Source organism: Pleurodeles waltl, chromosome 6, assembly GCF_031143425.1.
Source record: "Pleurodeles waltl isolate 20211129_DDA chromosome 6, aPleWal1.hap1.20221129, whole genome shotgun sequence".
Taxonomy (NCBI): domain Eukaryota; kingdom Metazoa; phylum Chordata; class Amphibia; order Caudata; family Salamandridae; genus Pleurodeles; species Pleurodeles waltl.
In genome coordinates, this window is record NC_090445.1 from 59,010,784 (window position 1) to 59,037,793 (window position 27,010).

Here is a 27,010-nt window from a genome sequence, read left to right on the forward strand (position 1 = left end):
TCTGACCCACGCCTACAAGGCCCTACATGACGCCGGACCAGCCTACCTCAACCACAGACTCTACTTCTACACTCCGCCAGACAACTCTGCTCCCCCAACTAGGCCCTCACCAACGTCCCCTGCATCCAGAAAACCACATCCGGAGGAAGATCCGTCTCCCACAATGCCACCAAGACCTGGAACACCCTCCCCAATCCACCTCAGGCAGTCCCCCACGCTGTCACAGTTCAGGTAGGACCTCAAGGCTTGGCTCTTCGACTGATCCTCAGCACCCCCCACTTTCCCCAGCGCATTGAGACCCTCACAGGTGAGATTGATTAATTGATTGATTCAGCCACCACAGGGGTAGATTCAAACTATTTTAGATTGGACTCCCCCTACAACACAGACCCAGGTCAGAGCCCTTCTAGGTCTCACTGGGTATTACAGCAGGTTCATTAAGAATTATGGCTCCATTGTTGCCCCTCTTAATGACCTCACCTCCAAGAAAATGCCTAAGAAGGTATTATGGACAGCCAGGTGTCAAAAAGCTTTTGAGGAGCTTAAACAGGCCATGTGCTCTGCACATGTTCTTAAAAACCAAACTACTCTTAGAAGTTTATAGTTCAGACCGATGCTTCAGAGGTAGGGGTGGGGGCACTTCTTTCACAGCTTAAAACTGAGGGCCAGGATCAACCAGTAGCTTTTATCAGCAGAAGGTTGACCCCCAGAGAAAAGAGTTTGTCACCCATAGAGAGGGAGGCCTTTGCTGTGGTCTGGGCCCTGAAGAAGTTGAGGCCATATCTCTTTGGTACTCACTTCATTGTTCAAACAGACCACAAACCTCTCTTATGGTTTAAGCAGATAAAAGGAGAAAACCCAAAATGGTTGAAGTTGTCCATTTCCCTACAGGGTATGGACGTTAGAGTGGAATATAGACCTGGGAGTAACCACTCCAATGCAGATGGACTCTCCAGATATTTCCACTTACACAATGAAGACTCATCTGGGTAAGGCTAGCCGTATGGTCCCTCGTTTGGGGGGGGGAGGTTGTGTAGGAAAGTACTCTCTTTCTTGGCATTGTTACCCCCATTTTCTGCCTGATGTCAGTGTGCCTGACTGTGTTCACTGGGATCCTGCTAACCAGGACCCCAGTGATTATGCTGTCTCTCCAAACACTCTGTATTTCACTCTCTATTAGCATACTGGTGCCCCCTTATAAGTCCCTAGCAAATGGTACCTAGGTACCCAGGGCATTGGAGTTCCAGGGGATCCCTATGGGCTGCAGCATATATTTTGCCACCCATGGAGAGCCCATGCAAAGGATTCTGCAGTACTGCCATGGCATCCTGTGTGAAAAGGTGCAAGCACCATTTCACTGCTTTTTACACTGCACCAGGTAACTTACAAGTCACCCTTATAACAGGCCCTCCGGCCCTGAGGGCAGGGTGCAAAGCACCTGTGTGTGTGGGCACCTCTGCACTACCAGAAGTTCCCCCACTACTTTCAGGACCATTTTCCCAAACTTCATGAGTGCAGGGACGCCATTTTATGCGTGTAGTGGACATAGGTCACTTCCTATGTCAAGCTACATAATGGTAACTCTGAACAGAGGCATGTTTGGTATCAAACATGTTGGAATCATACCCGAGGCTTTTGCAAACATTGGTTGTATGATTCTATGCACTCTGGGGGCTCCTTAGAGGACCCCCAGAATTGCCATTTCAGCCTTCTGAGGTTTTCCGGCAGCCCCAGCTGCTGCCACCTCACAGACAGGTTTCTGCCCTCCTTTCACTTGTACAGCTCAAGCCCATGAAGGCTGAACAAAGGATTTCCTTTGGGAGAGGGGTGTTACACCCTTTACCTTTGGAAATAGGTGTTACAGGCTTGGGAGGAGTAGCCTTCCTAAGCCACTGGAAATGCCTTGAAGGTCACATTTGGTGCGAAAGTGGACAAAGGAAAGAGTAGTGACCATTTCCCTGTCCATCATCACCCCAGGGGTGGTGCTCAGAGCTCCACCAGAGGGTCCCTGGGTTTTGCCATCTTTGATTCAAGGTTGGCAGGGAGCTCTGGGAGCATCTGAGTGGCCAGTGCCATCAGGTGACGTGAAAGCCCTCCCCTGATAGGTGCTTACCTGGTTAGCTGACCAACCCCACTTTCAGGGCTATTTAAGGTCTCCCCTTTGGGTGGTTCCTCATATTTGGATTGCAAGACTCCAGCAGGAATCCTCTGCATCCTCCACTTCGACTTCTCACTGAAGAAACTGCATCTGGACCCTCCAGGAACTCTCAAGATGCTTGAAAAGAAGCAAGATGCCTTCTGCAACATTGTATCTCTGGCTTCGGCCAGCAACTGCAACTGTTTCCTGGTCGTGCATCCTCTGAAGACAGCCCGTCTTCAGCCTGAATCAGAAGAGTGAAGGAATCTCTGTTGGTGTGAAGGAGTCACTCTCCTGCTTCTGCAGGCACCAACTGCAGGGACGACCGGCTGGGTGGATCCCCTCTCCTGCTGAGCTGCGTGGATCCTGCATCATGGGTGGTAGATTGAAGTGGTCTCGACGGTCCTCTCTTCCAACTGTCCAACTTTGGTGGAGGTAAGAGCTTGCATCCCCACGCAAGACAGTACCCCGTGCTCTGCGTGCTTTGCAGCTCCCAAGGCTTGTTGGCATCCTTCCTCCAAGTTCTTTCTGCATCTTGTAGCTCTGGCCCCCAGCACCCTATCCTGCAATGCACAGCTGCCTGAGTGGTTCTCTAGAGGTGTGGGAGCCTTTGTCGCAGTGCTGCATGGGTCTCTTCTGCAACTTTCATGTCCCCGTGCTGTAGGACTCCTGTGTGCACTGCCTGGTCTTCTGTGGGCTCTCTGAGTTGCTGGGAGCCCCCTCTGACTCCCCCTCCTAGATAGAGTCCATTTGGTTCTTCCTGGTCCTGGGCAGTGCCATTTTCTGCTAACCATGAGCTTTGGGTGTGCCAAAGCTTGTTGGTGGACACCAATGACGCAACCCCGACTGCAATCCTCCATCCATCGTGGGACATCACTTGCATCCTCCAGGAACCTGACTTTGTCTTCTTGAGTGCATTACTGACTGTTCTTCTTCACTGGTGGTTCTTCTTTTGTACCTTCATCTGGGTTAGCAGGGGCTCCTGCTCTTCCTGGACTCTTCTGCGCTTCTTGGACTTGTCCAGAAATCCACTGTTGGTGTCTTGCAGTCTCTTCTGGGTTTTGCACAATTCTTCTCATTTCTATGTGTGTTCTGGGAAAGTTACTGAGATTTACTCCTGCTTTCCTGATTACTGGAGTGGGTTCTACTCCTTACCTTTGGGGTTTTCTAGTACTCCCAGCTCCCCTCTACACACTGACCTTGCCTAAGTGTGAGACTGACTTTTGCATTCTACTTTCTTAGTATATGATTGTGCTCCCCCTAGGCCCATTTCTAACTATTGTGATTTTCACTAATTCAACTGTTTTCAAAATGTTTTTATCCCTATTTCTGCATCCTAGTGTATATAATGTGTGTATTACTTACCTCCTAAGGGAGTATAGTCTCTATGATATTTTTGGTATTTGTGTCACCAAAATAAAGTATCTTTATTTTTGTAACACTGAGTATTTTCTTTCATGTGTGTGAATACTGTGTGACTACAGTGGTATTGCATGAGCTTTGTATGTCTCCTAGATAAGCCTTGGGTGCTCATCCACAGCTACCTCTAGAGAACCTGACTTCTAGACACTGCCTACACTTCACTAACAAGGGATAACTGACCTGGTATAAGGTGTAAGTACCATAGGAACCCACTACAAACAAGGCCAGCCTCCTGCATGCTATATATGAGAGTGCATGTCAGTGTGAAGTGACATGTGAGTGTTGCCTCTGCACCCCACTCCCGATGGCATATCGTGTGAGTGTGTAACATCTGACATTTACAACACTGACAGGTGAGTGTGTGTACTTAAGTTTGTTGTTATCACTGTCAGCAAATTTTCAAAAGTCTGTGGACAAGCAGGAGCAGCGGGGTGAAGTCTAGATGTGGTTCTAAGGTGGCTCTGGAGGAGTGTGCCTTCCTGAACGGGAGTGTCTCCTTTTATGTAGGTCATTTCCACCTGGGTTTCCATAGTGGTGCGACCAAAGCACAAACATTGGCAGTGTTCAGCCTCTTAATCTGTCTGGAGGAAACATGGTCTCCGTCGGCCTGCAGATGCCCGTCAGTCATCCGTGGCAGTCTGACCGCAATGGCGGTGCCGGCGGTGCTTTGGCTGTATTCTGATGTGAATACCACCAATGTCATAATTTGGCAGTCTTCTCCACCAGCCTATTGCTGATTTGACTGCCACCGCCAACATGGCGGTCCTAACAAAAGCAAACTTATTATGCCCCCCCTAAGTCCGAAGGTCAACTTTTGACCTAGGACTCCCCCCTACAGAAGCCGACCAGGTCTCCATCACGGTTGGCCTCAGATTTTGACTTTTCTCCGGTCAAGTGCGACCAGATGTCCAAAGTGCACAGCAACACAAAACACAGAGACCCATATGAAGGGAATTCACTCAAATTACATTCTTCGATTGAGGCTTCAAAATCTTTAGAAATGCCCATTTTGAAATTTAAAACCTATTAGCTGTAAGAGTAAACATATCAAAATAAAGATTTTGGAAATGATGGAATGATATTTAAAATAGGTGTGGGGTTCAAAAACTGTGAACATATTCTTTGTTACATATCTTTAAAACCTTTTTATAATCTGCATTGAATGTATCACTATTTTACAGACACCCAAACCATTATAGAACAAGGCAGCTTTATGTCATATACTTCAAAATACCACGCCAATCATTGAGGGATTTTAGAGAAGGAAAATGACTGTTAATAGTCAGTTTGAAACATGTAAACTGTCTATGGGTATAGGCCTGATTTAGAATTTGGCGGACTGGTTACTCCATCACAAAGGTGACGGATATCCTGCCTGCCAAAATCTAAATGCCATAGAATACAATGGGATTTAAATTTCAGCAGAAATCCTCAAAAACAAGATTAAATTATTCTTAACTCAATTTTTTTTGTAATAGATGGCTTAATTAAATCAAGAGGTAAGTTTATAAATTGAGCAATAATAGATGAATCTTCAATAAGAATCAAATTCTAATGTTCTCATAATAATTTGTTTTTTTGTTCATAGACAACCTCGAGAAAGAAAAAGGTGAGTGTGATAGTCTTTCTATTAATATAGAGGCATTAGATGCTTTATGATCTCTTCAAGTGATATTTTACTATCACCGTAAGCAGTAGATTATCTAACCCAGTTTAAGCTTGGAAACAGTTTTTGTGGAATCATAATCAGGAACCTTAATAGCTTTTTGTCTAAAGCTCTCAAATTTTGAACCCCTTCCATACCTAGATGCTTTGACTCTGGAATATTACAGAGAAAGACATTAAAAGTTTCCAAAACAACTAATTAAATTAAAGAGTGGGTTATGAGAGCTAGAGGAATACAATACAAAGATTCTCTTATTTTGATTAATATCATGCTAAGAGCAAAGGGTCACAATAATACATTGCTTTGGTCTCCGTCTTTACATCTTTGAGACTTATTGACTTCACTAGATGTGCTCTACTGTTTTCAGATAATTGATTACAGAGGATCTGAACTTGTCTGTTTTAGGGCTGCCTTGCCTATATATCTAAAAATAAGCTTTGCCATACCCTTGTAAACTCGAAATGTCACCTTTTAATTACATCACACCCTTCCCTATGGGCTACCTAGCGCCTACATTAGGGGTGATTTATTTATAATAAAAGGATAGTTTAAGGCTTGGCAAGGAGGTTTTAATGCCAATCAACATGGCAATTTAAAACTGTATTTAGGCTTCAGTAACAGGCATAGGTCATATTTTAAGGTGCTTCTTAATGGGAGGTACAGTACATGCTCCAGGCCTATTGCTAGCCTTTAATTTATAGGCCCTGAGTATATGGTGTATCAATCTACAAGGAACCTATAACTACATTGAAAATTAACAATTTTTTAAGGAGGGGGCACAAGCACTTTGGCACTGGTGAGTCCTAAGGCCAACAAAAACAAGTTCAGAAAAATAGAGGAGGAGAGGCAAAATGTTTGGGGGAAGATCACCCTAAGCCTGGCAGGTCTAGCAAGTAGTATGCTACACTGAGAAGGGTGTGTTGGTCGAAGGATGTTATGTTTGGATCCTATTCGGGAATAGTGTCTGTGTTGTGAGTGACCTGTACCCATTTGGAAGTTACATCTCATTAAATGTAATAAGGTAACTCAAATGTTATCCTCTGGCAAAGGTAGGTGTTGCAGTAGTGAAAAATGAATTTAAGAGTCTTTTTAGTCAGTCAGTCAAAGAACTTTATTTCAGCTACAAGAGCCACAAAAGCACAGCAACAATAGAAAATTACACAGAATTAAATACAATATGTGTATAAAATATGTACAGTACATGTATACGAATAAAATGCTAAAGTTACATAGAAATAAAAATGTAAATAAAAGTAAAGATTGAATGCGCTCCAGGGGTAAGTCTAACATTCTTGCGAATACCCTTATGTTGGTAAACACTTCCCTCTGACAATCCAGCTTCCCCAAGGAATTTGGCAACAGCAATCACTAACGTAGGCCGAGTATCTGATCTAAGAATTCAAAGAGCTAAGTCGGACCTGCGCACTCCCAGCTGTCTACAGGCTGGGGATAACCATTTCCTGCGTGGAGGAGTGTATGCAGGGCAGACAAATAGGACGTGGGGGAGGTTTTCAATGGGGGCTTTACAACCTGGGCAGATCGTTGTTTCGTCATGTGACCACCAACTAGTGAATAGTCTTAATGGCAGGGTGCCAACATGGAACTGGAAGTACAACTTCCTCTCTCTTGGCACCGTGATTATGTCCCAGAAACCCTTGTATTTGCATGTCTCTTTTAGGTTAGTGAAGTCACATGATAGTGTTGAGTGAAGAGCAGTGTCTTCAGTCTGCCATGTGCCAATACAGTTTTTTTAAGATCACTTTTGGAGGGAAATGAAGTAGTGGTTGGGTAATCTCACAGTTGTCTGAGCCCAAGCGAGTGAAGTAACCCCTTGATGTATCTAAACCAGGGGATACTATGGGAAGGGTCAGCTTCTAGGATGACCTGGAGGGCTGAAGTAAAGGAGGCGAGCTCCCGGGTGGTCCAAAGGCACCGCCAATACAAGAGGGGGCGTAGGCGGGCTTTGTGGTCAATGCGTTTCATGCCTAGGTCTTTAAAAAAGGAAACAGAGGAGTACTCGACCGGAGGGACACTAAATTCTGTAAGAAGTTGTTTGCAGACACCTTTATTTCTTGTGCTTTGGCATAGCCCCAGAGTTCAGCCCCATAAAGGGCTGAGCTTACTGCCTTGGTTTCATATATCCGGATCGCAGGCGTATTGGTTTGGTATATGAAAGGTTAAAGTCCTTTATTAAGACCCCTGTTATTTGCTTTAGCTTGAGTGCTTGCTTTGTAATATGGGAATTCCAAAGTATTTTTTATGTTAGCATTATGCCCAGGTAGCTAAAAGTGTCAACCTTTTCAAGTGGAGTTCCCTCAAGAGTGAACATTCCTCTGAATGATCTATGTGGATTCAGTGTCATCAGTTTAGTTTTAGAGGCATTGATTTCAAGTCCCCTTGTTTAGCAAGATTTCTCAAAACACGCTAGGAGTTTACGTAATCCACTTGGGGTCTTGGATATCAGCAATGTATCGTCTGCGAAGAGAAGAACCAGAATTTTCTGTGTGCCTAGTGATGGTGAATCAGCCTCCAATTTAAGTAAGGAGGGGCCAATATCATTTATGTACAGGGAGAATAGGGTGGGGGCAAGGACACACACTTGCCGCACTTCCCTTGAAACTTGAATTCTGTCGGTTAACTGCCCCCTATTTTCCCACCTGACATGTGCATAGTTTCCCTCGTGGAGCCAAGTTAGTAAAACAAGAATGTGCCTTGAGATTCCCATTAGGGAAAGAACTTCCCACAGCTTGTTACGCGGTACTAAATCAAATGCGGATTTCAAGTCCACAAAAGCAACATACAAGTTCCCATTGCCAATAAAAACGGTTTTCCAGTATAAGAGCAGGAACCTAAGGGCTTGCTCAATGGTAGATATTTTTTTGCAAAAACCTGCCTGGAGGGGAATAAGAATATCACGTTCTTCCATCCAGTCTTGAATTATACCCAGCAGGCAATGACAAAACACTTTCTGCACACAGTCTATTAGGCTAATAGGCCCATAATTGCTGGGGAGGCTTCTGTCACCCTTTTTAAAAATGGGGATAATGATGGCCCCCTTCCAAGACTCAGGGATTGGTGCCCCAGATGCTATTGCATTCGCTATGATGGTAATATATCTTGACCAGATGGCTATATCAGTTAAGAATAGATTTGCTGGGACACCATCCGCACCGGGTGCCCTACCGCGCTTTATGGAGTCTAAAGAGTATGCTATGTCCACTTGGGAAAATAGTTGCAACACTGGAGGGGTAGGTGTGAGAGTGATAAATGAGCAAGTGTCCTTCTGTCGAGCAGGAGAACTATCATGGTTGTAAGGATGTAACCCACTGAAGTGATCTACCCAGTCCTTTGGTGCGATATTAGTTGTAATGTGCAGATCGCTATTTGCAGGGCCGCGCGCTGCCAGGGACCAAAATGTGCTGCAGTTCCTCTCTTGTGCAGCGTCAGTAAGTGCAACCCACCACTTCTCATCTTGTTCACGTTAGGCTTTGTTAATGGCAGATTTGTAAAATTTTCTGGCTAGGCTAATTGCTTTTACATCCTTAGATTTAATGGCTTGAATTAAGTGCTTGTTTGAGAGGCGACACTCTTTATTAAACCAGCGATGCCTACCCTTAGGCCTTTTACTATCAGGGGCTGCATCAGCCGAGAAGAGGGCTGCAATACCCTTGAAACATGTAATATGAGTTATGCTTACTTCTTCATTAGTGTATATACAACCCCCCTCTAGGGACGTCAATGCGGTCCTTAAGATGTCATTGGCAATGTCAATGAGTGTTGGTCAAGCCAGAACCTGGTTCCACTTTGGGTGGTGTTTGTCATTGTCAAGAGTGTTTTCACTACCAGGACATGTTAAACCTAAAAGCACATACCCAACTTTTTAAATACACTGCAACCTGCCCTGCTGGCTGGCAAGGGACTTCACTGGGGTGACATATATGTATTAAAAAGGTAGGTTTAGGCCTGGAAAAAGGTTTATTTTGGCAGGTCAAAACTGCACTTCAATACTGCACATACAGGCTGCAAATGCAGACTTGAGGCATATTTAAGGGGCTATTTAAGTGAATGTCACAATCAGTGCCGCAGGCCCACTATTTAATTTACAAGCCTCTGGCACAAACAGTGCTTCTTTACTACCAACTTACAAGTAAATTAAACATGCCAACTGGGTATATGTAAATTCTACTATCTTAAGGGTAGAGCCCTAGCACTTTAGCAATGGTTAGCAGAGGCAAAATGAGCAGAGTCCTAAAGCCAGCAAAAATAAAAGCAGCAATAATAAGAGGGGTGATGTGGAAAGACCATGCTAAGGCTTACAGGTCTAACACTTCAAAATACCGTGCTAGGGGGGAGTCAGAGAGCCTGAGCAAGATGGCCGCACTGTAGTGCAGCTCCTCCAGATGAGAGCCACAATCTGCCCACTATCTTCCACTTCGGCGCTCCAACTTGTCATCAGGTGAAGCAACTGAAGCAATTCATCATCAAGCACAGCAAGACAACCCAATTAAGCCCCAACTTGTGTGGAAACACGGCTACAGACTGGAATTGCTTGGCTGCTTGTCCATGGGACACACAAAATTGTGACTATGCTGGGCTAGGCAGCCGCGCTCAGTGGCGGAGTAGAATTGTGCGCTTGACTAGGGAAATCCTGTGGTCGCGGCACACCTCGTACAATTGTTTGAGGTGGGGCTTCTGGGGGGACTAGAGAAAGCAGACACTTGGCTGGGTCTCCCCCGCATATCCAGTGCAGCGTTGCTGTGTGCGGCTGTCTGGTTGATACTGCCCAACTGTGGTGGTGCTGAGGCGGTGAGCACACATCGATGCCTGAGAGACGACTTGGGAGCTATCCCTCGCCTTGTGAAGGTGACCGCTTCTACTTGTTGAATACACCTGAGAGGCAGTGGGGAACAGCAGCACAGCGTTCAGCAGCTGAAGGACCTGAATCTAGGTCGTGTACATAGCTTTATTTGCGGACTACTACTCATGCGCCAAGAATTGATCCTTAGTTGCTATGTGCAAACGCAGACTGACGTGCCACGCTGGGCCTCTCTCTGCTGTATGTGCTGCTCACCGCCAGACTGGGCTTACCTAACAGCTGATCCAGGGCAGGAGAAAACGAATGCCAATCTTGTGCGCCACTCACTACTAGTGCCAATTAAAACTACTCTCCCTGTTGATACTACCACCATTGCTATATGAACTGCTTACGCTGTCATATGTGCTAAATAACTTTTGATGGGCCCAGCATTGCTACACAATTTATGACTGTATTAATGCGCCAAAATGCCATTATAGTGATCTAGTGCTGAGCACCCCTGGTGTAGGCCACAGAGATGTGCTACACCTTGTGACTTCAAGTACTGCTCTGTGCTCTCCCATAGGTGTAACACACTTGCACTGTGGACCACCAGACCCCTTCATTATTCAAGTGGTATCAGCCGTGAGGCTGGGCCTTACTATCAACTGACCCATAACAGGAGCAAGCGACCACTGTAACCATAGACTATCCTTCTTTGGAACTAGCTGGATACGCTTCACCTTTGGATGACCTCGCCCTCGCAGAGGAGATCCACAAATTCCTCATTCACTATAGGGGCTCTTAACAAACAATAACTCAACATTACCACATGATTTGCAACTTTGGCAGGGTGTCAGCACGCTGATACACCACTCAGGCTACACACAGCCATGTTGCTGACTCTGAAGGAGGGCTACGCCTCATAAACATAAGCGTTGTTCTGCACTCATCTCATGGGGGAACAACACTTGCAAGACTGTGAAGCTGCTGACAACTCAGCCTACACTACTACTCGAGAGCAATGTCCTATAGCCCTGCCTCTGCCTTTACACTAGCACAATTTCTAGTACCACTCGACCCCAGCAAAATATACTGTGTTATATGGTACCTCTGAAAAACTGTCCAGAAGGGTTGGGCCTATCAGTGCTATTTTAACATTTTGGGGGTCATTCCAACATTGGCGGTAAAAAGCGCATACCGCTGTCAGAAGACCGCCAACATACCGCCGCGGCCGCTGTAAACCGCCACGGTAATTCTGACCCACAACACGCAATCCGCCTAAATACAGACACCCACAAAAGTCCGCCACACCAAAGGCCAGCGAGAAACTGGCAATAACCAAACCGACACCGTCACGCCAACAGAAATACGCCCACACTATCACGACCCACGAATCCACGCGGCGGTCTTTCAACCGCGGTATTCCATTGGCGGTACACACCGCTGCGTTCAAAATACACACACATCTACAAAACACAATCACATTGGACAATTCAAAATACACACACCTGATACACATACAAACACCACTCCCACACACCCAATTAAATATAAAACACACACCCACATCACCCACAAACCCCCACTCCTAGAGAATCGAGACCACGCACAGAGAAATAGAGAACCAAGCACCCAGACGCGCATATTACCATCACCCAGCAATATTACCACGCACTTCACACAACACACCAATACACATCACCACACTTAGCACCACACAATCCACCCCACACATCACCTACACCACCCCATGGCACCGCGAAGACACCCCAGGTTTTCTGAGGATGAACTCAGGGTCATGGTGGAGGAAATCGTACGGGTAGAGCCACAGCTCTTCGGAACACAGGTGCAGCAGACGTCCATTGCCAGGAAGATGGAACTATTGAGCAGAATAGTCGACAGGGTCAACGCTGTGGGACAGCACCCAAGAAATAGGGATGACATCAGGAAGCGGTGGAACGACCTACGGGGGAAGGTGCGTTCAACGGTATCCAGGCACAACATTGCGGTTCAGCGGACTGGCGGCGGACCCCCACCTCCTCCCCCAGAATTAACAACATGGGCGATCCTGCATCCTGAGGGCCTCGCAGGAGTATCTGGAGGAATGGACTCTGGTAAGTCTCATCTTCACTACTTCATCCCCCACACCCCACCAGCATGCCAACTCATACCCCCACCCTCACCCTCACCCCCCATCACTCCTACTCCTTGCAAATGTCTCACCATCACAACCCACCCATCCCAACACCAAGCCCTGCATGCGACCACAAAGCATGGACACCCATCACCAAAGCATGCCCACTGCACATACCCATCCCCCCCCAAACCACCGTCACAAAAGCCCCCACACACGAATGCAAGCACTGGGGTACACGGGCACCCACCCATTGCACACCATGGCACACACAGATGCAATAATCATGCTTTTATACTCCTGCAGGACCCGAACGCCACGTCACCGCGCAGGAGGGTCCACAAATTTCCACTCCACCCCCAGAAGAGGCCCCCAGTGATGACAGCAGCTCTGTCGACCTGGATCTAGATGATCAGCCCGACCCATCGGGGACCTCGGGACAGTCGGTTCCCCTCAGACAGCCACAGGCCACAGCAGACCTTCCCCCCTCTGGGAACACCAGCACAGCACCCACCCAGCGGGCCCATACCTCTGTCCCCAGGACACGTCAATCAGCGGTGTGTCCACCACTACAGGGCACCCAGGTTAACCCACCACCCCAACAACAACAGGGACCTGGGGGCAGTGGTAGTGGGCACACGGTCCTGGGGACAGAGGCCCAGGGAAACAGGGGAACTGGGAGGGCTGCTGTGCGACAGGGGGGGGACAGGCCCAGGGAACACAATCTCCACGAGGCCCTCTCCTCCATCATGGGAGCCTACCATCATTCCCAGGAGACGATGGCGAAGGTACTGGCCAGGTTTCAGGAGATCCAGCTCCTGCAGGAGGAACAGTATTTGGGGTTCAGGGAGGAACTACGAACCATCAGTTCTGCCCTGGGCACCATTGTAGGGGCTCTGAATCTGGTAGTCACCACATTGCGGGACACTGTGGCACCACAAAGGGCCCCTGACACTAGCATGGACCAAGAACTGCCTACCACCTCTGCTGGCGCTAGTGGACAGGAGTACCCCGCCACAGGACCAACAGACCATCAGCACCCCACCCCCTGCAGAAGGAGAACCACCCTGCAAGCGGGCCCTGAGATCCAGGAAGAAGACAGAGTAAGATGCCAAGACCCCCGCCAGGAAAGGATACCTCCCTGATTGTCATCCCACTGTCCCACATTGTCACCCTGTCCATCCTTAAACTGCCCCTGCTCCACTTTCCACAGGCATTTGGACAATGCACTTGTGATACTAAAAGTCTGGACTCTGCCATGGACATTCCTCCACCATCAACCCTCACCGATTTGCAACCACCCACCAATATAGAGCACTGTAATAAACACATTTATTGCACAAAACAATCAGGAGTCTGGCTGTGATTTTGAACAAATGTATTACACATTACCGTGCCAAAATGCTTATTTACATTGTGATGCCAACATACCAATGTCACACAGCTGTAGTCCATGGGGAAACAAAGCAGATGTCACACAGTGGGGCCCACATCTCTGAAATCGGAAGGGAAAGTCACAACTCAGTTACCATACACTGGGTGAAAAGGACAGACAGTAGAAAGGTAGTAGTCTTTAAGTATATGTAATATGCCGGTGTGTATTCTTACCTGTGTGTCATTGGAAATACTGCTGTATTACTGTGTTCCTGTTGTCTATGTCGTCTTCTTCGCCTTCCTCGTCTTCACTCTCCACAGGCTCCACAGCTGCTACAACACCACCATCTGGACCATCCTCCTGCAGAAGAGGCACCTGTCGTCGCAAAGCCAAGTTGTGAAGCATACAGCAGGCGACGATGATCTGGCTCACCTTCTTTGGTGAGTAGAATAGGGATCCACCTGTCATATGGAGGCACCTAAACCTGGCCTTCAGGAGGCCGAAGGTCTGCTCGATCACCCTCCTAGTTCGCCCATGGGCCTCATTGTACCGTTGTACCGTTCCTCTGCCCTTGTCCTGGGATTCCTGGGACTCACTGGGGTCAGTAGCCATGACAGGTTGGGGTAACCAGAGTCACCAACTAGCCACACACGGTGCCTCTGGAGTTGACCCATCACGTAAGGGATGTTGCTATTCCGCATGATGTTCGCGTCATGCACTGAACCAGGGAACTTGGCATTAACATGGGAGATGTACTGGTCTGCCAAACACACCATCTGCACATTCATGGAATGATAACTCTTCCTGTTTCTGTATAACCTGTTCACTCCTGTGGGGGAGACCAAAGCCACATGGGTCCCATCAATGGCACCTATGACGTTGGGGATATGTTGGGGATATGTCCAAGGGCATAGAAATCACCCTTCACTGTAGGCAAATCCCCCACCTAAGGGAAAACGATGTAGCTCTGCATGTGTTTCAGCAGGGCAGACAACACTCTGGACAACACCTTGGAAAACATAGGCTGGGACATCCCTTAAGATATGGCCACTGTTGTTTGAAATGACCCACTTGCTAGGAAATGGAGCACTGACAGCACCTGCACTTGAGGGGGGATCCCTGTGGGTTGGCGGATTGCTGACATCAGGTCTGGCTCCAGCTGGACACACAGTTCATGAATAGTGGCACGGCACGGTCAAGCCTGTATGTCAGTATGACATGTCTTTCCTCCATTGTCGACAGGTCCACCAGCGGTCTGTACACCGGAGGATGCCTCCATCTCCTCGCATGTCCCAGCGGACGGTGCCTATGAAGGACAACAGCGAGCACAGAGTCAATCAACCCACAGGTACGTAACCACAGCTTGCACAGAACACAATTCTCAATCCATTGAATGGTTTGTATGAGTGTTGATGCAAGGCCTAGGTATGTGTGACGCAGTAAAAAGTAAGCCATGTGGGACCCTGAAATGGCGGCTGCCTGACCTGTAAAGTGCGACAATGGGATGTGAGGTAAATGCGCTGGCGTTGCACACCGTGGCGGTAGGCGGTCGAAGACCGCGGCGCAAAGCAGCATTGGTCAACATTGAACCCTATGGGTCTCAGGAGCCAATGACCATGTGCGCCGGCGGTCGCGGTACGCACCGCCGCCGTACGCACCGCTGCGGGCGTGACCGCCATTTTCTATCTGCTTAATCACTCGATACCTGATCTTCGACAGGAGAGGACCTACACTGCAAGTGCTGCTGTGACCTCGGTCTGGAAGAGACAATGGCTCATGCGATTGGGGAAAGGGCCCATGCCTTTACTGCGGAGGAGTTGGAGAAACTTGTGGATGGGGTCCTCCCCCAGTACGCGCTACTCTACGGTCCTCCAGACCAACAGGTACTGGGAGCATGCTTTATGGGCTATACCTGTGTTGAGTGGGGTGGATGAAAGATGGGGGGGAGGGGAGAGATTGAGGCATGCATCAAACGACGGTGAGAGCATGTGCCACATGGCAAGGGTAGGGATGGGGGGCCACTCACATTGAGGGTGCAGAAGGTGATGACTATTCTTCTCCCCCTGTACATTTCATATAGGTTAGCGCCCACCAGAAGATCGATATTTGGCGTACCATCGCCAAGGACGTCCGGACCCTGGGGGTCCACCACAGACGGGGCACCCACTGCCGGAAAAGATGGAAGGACATCCGCCGCTGGAGCAGGAAGACGGCGGAGGCTCAGCTGGGGATGGCCTCCCAACGTGGGAGGGGTGCCAGTCAGACTTTGACCCCCCTGATGTCCCGGATCCTGGCGGTGGCCTACCCCGATTTGGATGGGCGCATGAGGACATCACGGCAGACACAAGGGGGTGAGTACACTCTCATTCTGCTTACTTTGCGTGCAGTGGAGGTGTCTGGGTGGGGGAGGAGGGCTGTGGGTATCCCCAGGCCAGGGCGATTTCTGTAGGCTAGGCCCCTGCGTAAGGCATGGCCCTGTGCCCCCGCCCCCCACCTCAGTAGGGTGCCAAGTACAGCTATTCATGGCCCTGTGTCATCTATGTGTGCAGATGTCGTCCATACGCTTGTAGGCCATGTCCCACGGATTGAGTAGTCGACCCCAAGTGCGCGGCGTAGTGCAGGGGGCTTCTGTGTCTGTATTGTCCGCCAACAGTGTAGCCAATGCATGCACTCAACATGTCTTTATTCTCCCCCCCCCCTTTTTTGTGGTCCTCCTGTTCATGTGTGCATTAGCATCATCAGGCGGAGGAGAAGTGGCATCGGAGCACGAGGGAGCTGCATCCCACATGGCCATGAAGGGCCGTGCAACGGACTCCGAATTCACCAGTGGGACGGAGGGCGAGGCGAGCTCCACAGCGGGGACTCGGGCAGACATCAGTGACACCGACTCGTCCTCTGAAGGGAGCTCGCTTGTGGTGGCGGCAACATCTGTGCCCCCCGCAACAACAGGTACAGCCGCCACCCACCGCACCAGCACCGCCCTCCCAGCAGCCCCTCAGCATTTGGCCCGTGCCCGCTCACCCAGGAAGGTGGGCATCTCCTTCGCCCCAGGCACCTCAGGCCCTGCCCCTGTCACCCCTGCTGCCCTCAGTGAGGAGGTCATTGACCTCCTGAGGACGCTCACTGTTGGGCAGTCTACCATTTTGAATGCCATCCAGGGTGTAGAAAGGGAGGTGCACCAGAGTAATGCATACCTGGAGGGCATTCATTCTGGTCAGGCGGCCCTTCAACGAGCTTTTCAGACTCTGGCCTCAGCACTGATGGCAGCCATTGTCCCTGTCTCTAGCCTCCCCCCTCCAACTTCCTCCACCCATACCCTATCACCTGTACCTCTGCCTATCCCAGACACACCATCAGACCAGCCTGCACACACCTCAACACCCAAGGGAAGCTCAGCCAGACATAAGCACCACACATCACACAGGCACTCCCACAAGCAACATCCACATACAGACATACCAACACCCACTGCCTCCACTGTGTCCCCCTCCTCCTCGTCTCCCTCCTCCCTCCCTGTGACGTCTCCACTCACACCTGCATGCACAACATCTTCAGCCACTACGTCCCTCAGCAGCACACACACCAGAACCCCCCGCACACGTGCAGTCACCACCCCCACTGCCATTTACAAGTCCCCTGTGTCCTCTCCTAGTGTGTCTGTGACCCTCTCTTCCAAGATACACAAACGCAGGCAGCCACCCACCCAACAGCCATCCACCTCACGACAGCCTCCAGCCCAAGCACCTGCACCCAAAGCCACCAGACTTACAACTCCTACAACCACAACCTCTTCCTCCACTCCCATACCCACTACACCTATCCGTCCCACTGCTCCAAAAAAGCTTTTCCTATCCAAACTCAACCTCTTTCCACCAACTCCCCCACCCCGTCCATGTCATAGGGCTACAGTCAGCACCTCAGCCACGACAAAACCGGCCCCTGTCATCACAGTCTGCCATGGACTGTGGAGTGCCCCACCCTCCAGGGCAGCCACCCCCGGAGAAACATCCCAAGATAGGCAGTGGCCGGCGCGAGAGGGTGAAAACACCAGGGACTAAAACCCCTACCAGGACTCCGGCAGGGAGTGTGGAGACAGCTGGCACACCGCCCAAAGTGGGGAAGGGCCACAGGCGATCAGGGAAGGCTGGGAAGGGCAGCACGCCCGACAAGACCGCCATCAGCCCAGCTGGCCAGGAGGGCCCCGCAAGCCCCATCCCAGGTGGGCAGGAGGCCACCAACAGCCCCGGCACAGCTGCACAGGAGGGCCCCGCCAGCCACAGGACATATGGGCAGGAGGGCCCCGCCAGCCACAGGACAGGTGGCAAATGACCTCCCCGCCATGGCCGGAACCGCTGACCTGGGCCCTTCATCTCAAGCACCGCTGAACTGGGCACCGCCGTCTCAAGCACCGCTGAACTGGGCATCGCCGTCTTAAGCACCGCTGAACTGGGCACCGCCGTCTCAAGCACCGCTGAACTGGGCCCTTCATCTCAAGCACCGCTGAACTGGGCCCTTCATCTCAAGCACCGCTGAACTGGGCACCGCCGTCTCAAGCACCGCTGAACTGGGCACCGCCGTCTCAAGCACCGCTGAACTGGGCACCGCCGTATCAAGCACCGCTGCACTGGGCCCTTCATCTCAAGCACCACTGAACTGGGCCCTTCATCTCAAGCACCGCTGAACGGGGCACCGCCGTCTCAAGCACCACTGAACTGGGCACCGCCGTCTCAAGCACCGCTGAACTGGGCACCGCCGTCTCAAGCACCGCTGAACTGGGCCCTTCATCTCAAGCACCGCTGAACTGGGCCCAGCCGTCTCAAGCACCGCTGAACTGGGCCCTTCATCTCAAGCACCGCTGCACTGGGCACCGCCGTCTCAAGCACCGCTGAACTGGGCCCTTCATCTCAAGCACCGCTGAACTGGTCCCTTCATCTCAAGCACCGCTGAACTGGCCACTCCATCGCAGGCACCGCTGGCCCATGAGCGGCAGGGGCTGGCCCGCATCTGTGTCGGGCAGGGCTGCACGAGGCACTCTGGGCACCAGGCCCCCTCCAGAACCAGTGGAGACTGTTATCCACTTGTGAGACTGTGGCTTTGCACTCCCCAGGATTGAGCAGTGGGCAGCCCACCCACTGTCTGGACTTGTGAGACTGTGGCTTTGCACTCCCCAGGATTGAGCAGTGGGCAGCCCACCCACTGAAGAGACTTGTGAGACTGTGGCTTTGCACTCCCCAGGATTGAGCAGTGGGCAGCCCACCCACTGTCTGGACTTGTGAGACTGTGGCTTTGCACTCCCCAGGATTGAACAGTGGCCATGGAGGCCCCTCGTTGATCTGGCGTCGTGCACTCATCTGGCTGAGGTGCCCCCCCTTCCCTTCCCCCTGAGGTGCCTGTAGTTTTGCTATCTGATGCCCCTGCAGTGTTCTCTCCGTTGGAGTCAGGTATCCTGTGTGGGCTTTGCCCATGTGATTTGGGCCCAGTGGTCCACGGACAATGCCTGCTACAATGCTCGGACTTGTACATTTCTGTATATGAGAGTTTTTGATGTGTATATATATTTTTATGGCTGTATTGCAATATATTTCAATGTTTCCAATCATTTCCTTTTGTCTTTGCATTCTTCCAGGGGGCTTGGGGGGGTAACTGTGATGTATTGCTATGCATTGATGTGTGTGTTGTAGTGGGTGAGGGTGGGGGTGGGTGTGTCACGTATGTGTGTCCCCGTAATTTTTTCCCTCCCCCCTCCCCTGTGTCGTAGGTGCAGTACTCACCGTTGTCTTCTGCGCCGGCGTTCGTGCTCCTGGTAGAGGAGCAGGAAGACTATTGCTGGGAGTATGTGGAGTTCGGGTTCCATGCTGTCCGGATTCCTCGTGGGGTGTATGGAGGTGAGCGTTTTCCGTTCGAAATGGCTGTTTCCACCGTGTTTTTATCGGCGGGGCTACCGCCCCGGAAAAGGTGGCGGATTGGTAGGTTGTGATACTGTGGGCGGTACATTGACTCCTGTCTGTCTGTTGGCGGGGACCGCCGCGCTGTTTGTTTGTACCGCCGTGGCGGGCGGTGTGTTGATGTGGCGGTCTCTGTTGGCGGTTTCCGCCAGGGTCGGAATTCAATTTATTTTACCGCCAGCCTGTTGGCGGTTTTGCCGCCGCTTTTACACCGACCGCCAGGGTTGGAATGACCACCATAGTTATTATAGGTATTGGCACTCCAAAAGGGGAAAGTGGTTAAAAGACACAACTGTGCCTCACATTTGAAACCTGCTAACAACCAAAACCCCCAACAAGACTCTATAGTTAATTGATGGGAAAATTGATACTCTGAAGATTCGTATAGACAGTCTGACCACCAAACCCGGCAAACAAACAGTCATTGGAATGGAGCAGCGCCTCTTCACAACAGAAGACAATGTTCACTCAATGCTTGAGAAGTGTCTGAGCATGGAAAAAGTGTTAACAGTTATCCAGGAAAAGAACAACAATCTGGAGGTGTGCTCCTGCCATAACAATTTACAAACTACAGGAATGCTGGCATTGACAAACACTGGCAAGATGGAACCGTATATTGAAAATTTACTGAAAGACATTTTTGGTACAGACCAATTCTAAAAATACGCTAGTAGTGGAGCAGGCACACAGATCCCTGGCAGCCCAACCTCGACCTATAATCGCAACATTGTTAAATTATCAGGACTGCAACACTGTGCTTCACCTGTCACGCAAAAAAAGTGACATCCACCATAAGGGAAATAATGTGGCCTTCTAACCCAATTATCCGTCACCAGTGCAGGCAGCTAAGAACGGATTTCTCCCCATCAAAAATAAACTTCAACAAGAAGAATTTCCCTGTGCCCTGCTTTACCCCACCCAACTACGTATTGAGCATCATGGAGCCTCAAAAATGTTTCCCACATCAAAGGCAGCAAAGGTCTTCCTCACAAATCTCTACAAACACCATCAAGAGAAACCGAACAAAGATATCAACAACAGGAATGACTGAAAGGGCTGACCCTACAACACCCTTTTTATTCACAGATACCATCGATTTCACAAGTTATTCATGAGATGTTTTGAACTAAAATGTACATAGTGGGCCGCCTTGATGCATTGGCACAGGTGTAAATGTTTTACTGAGGCTGCCCACTTATCTCAGTGTTGTGGTTAAAACACCTTTTGCTTCTCTTACACTGAGGACACCAGGTCTGGCTCCTTGGAACTCTTCCCAATATTACCTGTCTGTAAGCTCCAGGATACAGGACCTAGCAGACGATACCTAATTTGTCATACGGCCATCCCCGTTTGCTGGGGAGGTACACTCCAAATGTTGTTATTTTATTTTGTACATTTATTTTTTCCTTTCAGGATCTTGGCATTTCTTTAGTGTGATTGAGATATTGAAGTGGGATGGCAGAGCTCTTACTGTTTATTGTTTTCTTTCATAGTGACATGCCGCTACCATAACCATGTACCTAGGACGTCACTTCATGTACATCATACAGCACAGGATCATTCAACTTCATTATGCTATCATGGCCCATCCACCTTGCCGCATATCCTTCATAACATGGAACGCATGGGGGCTTAGCAACCCCGCAAAATGTGCTAAGTTCTGGCACATCTAGACAAACACCACATTCAAATTGCCTTTATCCATGAGACATACTTGACAAAACAGACAGAGCAAACAGTGGGTGCCCGATGGGCAGCAGTTCATCTTGCCTCCTCTTAGTTCTCATAGTCTACAGATGAAATCATTGTAATTAAACAATGAGTACCTTTCGTCATCATGTACATGGACACAGATGACTGTGACTGTGGCAGGTATGCTATTCTGCTTGGCAACTTGTGTGGCACCTGTTAACACTTATGGCCCCAACATAGATGACCCCGAATTCTACACTCAATTATGGAATAGACTGCTTTCCCTGATGCCCTCAGCTATCCTTTGGGGTGGAGACCTCAATATGCAGTCAGACTCTCTGAAAAAGGGCATCTTTTGACATGGCTACCCCACCACTTTTTGCCTGGAAAATGGTGGTTTTGAACTGTAAGTGCCCTGCGCCCCTGCAAACAGGTTCCCAGGGCCAGATCTCTTTCCCCAAAACTGTACTATGTTTGGCACTTCAGTCACCCTTGTAAGTTACTAATAAATGGTACACCTGCTATCTAGGGCATGGGTACTGAACAGGGCCCCCCCAGAGCTCTAGCACCAATTGTGCCATTCTGAGAAGCTCCACACGAGCCTCATGCAGACTGCCAATGCACGTGCATGATAAGGTATACTCACCAAGAGTGCCCTGTCCCCTAACACTGCATGCAATATAGGTAAGTCACCCCTCTGATAGGCCTTGCAGCCCTAAGGCAGGATGCATTATAATGCAAGTGAGGGCATATTTGTGCATGAGCAAATATGTCCGTATTGTCTCTTTGCCAATTCTTAGACATAGTAAGTGTACAGGGAAGCAAAGCAAATGCATGCGCTGGACAATGGTCATTATGAGTTCCTCAGCTACATGATGGCCTCTCTGAATTCTGGCATGTTTGGTATCAAACAACACAGAATAATAAACACACACTAATGCCATTGATGGATGCATTATAAAATGTACCCAGAGGGAATTTTAGAGGTGCCCCCTGCAGAACCTAGCAGCCCTGGCAACCAAGGTTGCTGACTGGTCTTAACCAGCTTGCCACAACCAGATATGATTTTGGATTCCTGGGGTGAGAGCCTCTGCTCTCAGGAACCAGAACACAAAGCTTTTCCTGGGTGGAGGCTCCTCCCCAGGCAGGCACCCTGCACTAGCTTTGTGCCTTTGAAATCTGACCCCAGCCAAAGCTTTCAACTTTATCAGGTTGCATGGGCACGCCTGAAACTTTTCTTAAATGGGTGAAATTACTATACACCACACCACTGGCAAGGGTACCTGTCAATGGCCATACCTCAGAACTAAAGCCCCTTGTCTCGATCTAATTTACGCTGGCTCTAGATCCCCTAGCATGCATAATTCATCAATGACATGAAGAAGCTGCTCTTCAATCCCGTTTACATCCTATCAATGTTTTGCTATGCTCAAACAACATGCTGCTATATATATGGGATCCTCATCTACAATAAGAGCCAGTACTTCTGAATATAGACAGTTTGAGTGGTATTCCGACCAAAGAATAATTTGGACAAAGTAAATCATATTTCCCCTGACACCGAACATGGTGCCTCACACACTAGAATTCCCTTTACAATGTAGTGCTGACCAAGTAAAGAATCTGTGTGTATGGATTCACAGAGACCCTGAAGTAGTAACCTGTGAAAATTATGATGGGGTAGTGTCAAAATTGGGAGAACTGATATCACTGTGGTCCAGAATGCCGCTTTCCCTGGTGGACAGAAAATCACTATGTATCTATCTTCAGACACATATCCCAGACATAGCTGTAGAGGCAGATGATGCCCACCCTCTCCCATTGAACACTGTTCTGCCACACAAACACCCAATGATGGCAAAAGGGGAAATAAGCACTATCAACTAAACCACAACAGCATGGCGACATCCAGGTGCCCGTGCTAAGACACTTCCATTGTATGCACCTGCACTTCCTCTGTGACACCGTTCTGACACATCAGTCACCCATGAAGTTGGTGCTCTCGCTGTGGTGCAGGGAACTGGGCTCAAATCCTTAGGGGATCTATATCCAACAGGCCAATGTATTGACATGACTGATCTCTCATGCTCTAAGCATCAATCATTACTACTGAGCTTTATTTATTACCATTTTCAGGTGGCTCTGAAGGACCTTTATTTCTTCTTCGTGGAGGAACCATTGATGTTTTGATTACTCCAAATCTTATCAACGACTCCCACACACTGGACTCTGATAACAAAATTATGTGATGCTGCCCAACATGACAATAAGCATTCACTGACCGTGGCTCTAGAAAAGAGGTCTTCAATCTATGAGGCGTGACCCCCACGGTGGCCGTGGAATCCTGGAAAGTGGGGCGCCCATTCCCCCAGTCTCACTTCATTTTAGAAAAAGACAATCAACCGTCCAATCGTTAAAATGCTTCAGTTGAACTTTCACTCATTGAGTCTCCTGTTCTGAGACAGGCAAAGGAGCCTTCCTGCCAGGGTGCCTGCTCCGGAATGAAATGCAAATCAGAATTTACAAACAGTGTTTGCTACATTTGCATCACAAAATTCAGGAGAACAAGTGCATCGTTTTTTTTGTTGTTGACCCTCCTGCACAAAACCTGTTTTGTAGTGGAATGCTGCCTAAACGTAATTCAAAGCAGCACTAAGCACTGCTTTGCATTGCTTGCCATGAAGGAGGCATTACATGGATGGCACGTGATCACTCCCATGCAGCCATCCATGCTTTTTGATGCAAAACATAAACTACTAACATTAGAAGACAGGGTTTTGCATCAAAAAATAATGCCACTTAGAAGCAGCTGTTAAAAAGGTGAAATGCTTTTATTTCTCATAATGCTTCCCACTTTGTGTGTGTTCTGTACTGTACATCACGCATCCAAGGTGGAAAATGTTTTACAGTTAGTTTAAGCATAGTGTTTTGTATTGGAAGTGTACCCATCCACTTCAAAATCTGTGCTAGACTCATGCACATATCCTTGTACTATGGCACAAAGATGTGTGCATAGCATTTGGCTACCTGATTGTGTGCCAGTGTTACAGAAAATGGAAGACAGTTCCATAGCACTGTAAATATGGCACTGTAGATATGGTGGCTAAAGCCTGGAATACCTTCCCCTGCAGCTCAGGAATGTTCATCTCTCCAGGAATTCAGGGAAGGACTCAATACTTGGCTGTTCAAATGAACAGAGCACCATGAAGCAGCAAGCAAATCCAGCACCTTGAGGCCCTCATGGATGAATTGCTGTGCTTTATAAATCCTCATTGATTGAATGTCCTTCTCTCACCCTCTAACTCAATGCAGCATTTGTGGGTAATGTGCTGCATTACATGCAAGATTTGTAAATCATCCACTTGGTGTGTGATTCCTACAAAGGTAGGTGGCTGAGCTGCATCCGTATACGTTTCTTTATCAAGAAGCTGCTGTAATCTTACATGATTTCTCAATGGACACATATGAAAAATTTAGGCTTCAGGTTATACCTTATTGCATCTGACTGGTGTGGACGTCAGCATCATCTATGGCTAGGGGATTTATAAGACGCAAGCAGAAGAATGAGACAGAGACAAACCTATGATGACGGAATGGTCTCTTGGCTATGATTTAAATTGGTAATATGGGATTTCTATTAACTTCAAGTCCCTCAGAGCAGAAACTGTGTCTGATAGTGGTTGTGTAGGATACCTCAGAAGGGATACTGAAAAGTTTGATTATACACATAACAATGTAATTAACCTACCTGTCTTAGGCTGGACCTTCCATGGGCATTAATCCCGTTGGTGTTCTGGTTGGACTAGCCCAGTATGCTGAAATGCTTGAAGACATATAGAATGTTGCTGGTAGTGTGCTGCATAGGATTATGAGAAATGGCCCGTTCCACAGTTATGAAACAGAAACAAAGGCAACTATTTTTTAATTATTCTATTGGCTTTTGGTGGGCCTAATTAGAATCAGGACTGTGAGAAGGGCAGCCCTTTTTGGGTTTCTAAGTATCATTGCTTTCTTGTGTGTATGTTATTTATGTCGTATATGGTTTGTTTCCTATTTAAATCTTTGATAATAATGTAAAAAGTATTCTTCAATGTTTCAAGTCATGTCAAGTCAAAGCTAAAATAGGCATAAAAGAACAAGATTCCACAATTACTTACTTTGTTCATCATAAAATCAATAAATACAGAAATATTGTAAACAACAATTACAACAATTTGTCTAAAACAAGCTACAATACAGTACAAGAAAACTATTAGAGTAAAAAATGTAATCAGTAACTATATGAAACTATAATAAATTCAGCGTCATAAAGAAGGTATATTTTGATTTGGTCCACTTGCTCCCTATACTCGCATTTCTAATAAAATTTAGAAGTGCAAAGCAAACATCAGGGGTTTCTAATTTCTGTAGAATAGTCATGGATAAAATATAAGTTGTATTATGTGCCTGTCGTAGGATTGGTGTAAAAAACGTGCCACGTTGGACTAAATATAATGTACAAAAGGCCATACAGTGACATGAGCTTTGTCTTGAAGTATTATCACAAGGACAACACAGTAATGTACGAAAGAAAGTGCCTTGCAAGGGAAAAGCAACAATAAAGTGCACTGTGCTTAGTTTTAGATGAGTTAAATAAAAATGCTCTATAAAAATCATGATAAACAACAGGTAACATACCTTCCCAGAGGACATACAGATAACAAAATGCCTGACAATACTGGACATCGTGGCTGCCCGGGCCGTCCTTTACTCATTACAATATTCTTGATAAAGCTGCAGATTTTAACTTAACACATAAAACATGTGAAACATATGTTTCAGTGTTTAATTTTATGAATGCATCATCCAAGTTGTGTTTGCGCACAGCCACAATGGGCCTCACTACGAGGCTGGCGGTATTCAGACTGTTAGCCTCGCTGTGGTGGTCAGGCTGGTGTGGAGAGCTGACCGCCACATTAAAACCGTGGCAGTAAGACCTCCAGGTTTTACCACCATGAAAAGGCTGGCAGAGAACAGGTGCAGGGGGCCACAATGGGGCCCCTTCACTGTCCATGCACTTGGAATGGGCAGTGCAGGCCCCCACCCTCCCAGCACCGTTGCAAAGCAGACAGTGAACATTGCGAGAGCGCTGGTGCACCCTGCCAGCTACAGCATTGCCGCCAGCTTGATTATGAGCCAAAGACAATGATGTAGCCTGTCTCTTGCTAGGCTGGCGGGCGGAAACTATGGTTTCTGCCCACCGACCTAGCAGGAAACTCCTAATAGCTCCAGTGGGATGGTTGCCACAAAGGGGGTGGCCACCTGTCGGGAGCCACCTGACGGGAGCTTTCCCATCTGTCAAACTCATAATCAGTCCCAATGTTTTTACACAGCCCCTGAGATGGGCACACAGCTGTAGGTCTTGTAATATTGCAAATACACATTCCTTTGTTCTGTTCAACCTTTCCTGTCAAATGCTCATTGTGTTGGGAATGTTTTAAACCGATAATTTTTAGCATTATGCTCATAACGTTTGTGAATGTCTTGAATTTTGAGAATTACACTTGAGGAAATGTTTTAGCATTCAAGAGTGCAATAACCTGTGAAATTTACCTTTGAAATTTGGTGCAAAGGAGTATAAAATCTGCACAAGGAACACATTTGTTGTCCTTATTTCAGACACTCTCCAGAAGGAAAAGGGTATGCTAAATTGCATTGCAACAATTGCTTATGTTGATGGCGGGGACTATATTTTGCTCCATAGAGGGATTATTAGTTAAACTATGTCTCCTTTGATCAACAACAGCATTCCCCTATCCAGTGAGTAAGGCTGTGCTCACTATGCACAGAAACACAAAACAT

General features: G+C 48.2%; 1 protein-coding gene across 1 annotated transcript in view; it reads left to right on the forward strand.

The window, feature by feature from the left end:
* Nucleotides 1-27,010, forward strand: part of LOC138299193 (butyrophilin subfamily 3 member A1-like) — a 798,776-nt gene that overhangs the window by 498,716 nt on the left and 273,050 nt on the right. Inside the window, exon 19 of the mRNA XM_069237291.1 lies at nt 5,148-5,168. Within this exon, the coding sequence (XP_069093392.1) occupies nt 5,148-5,168 (21 nt within the window). The remainder of the gene's footprint in view (nt 1-5,147; nt 5,169-27,010) is intronic.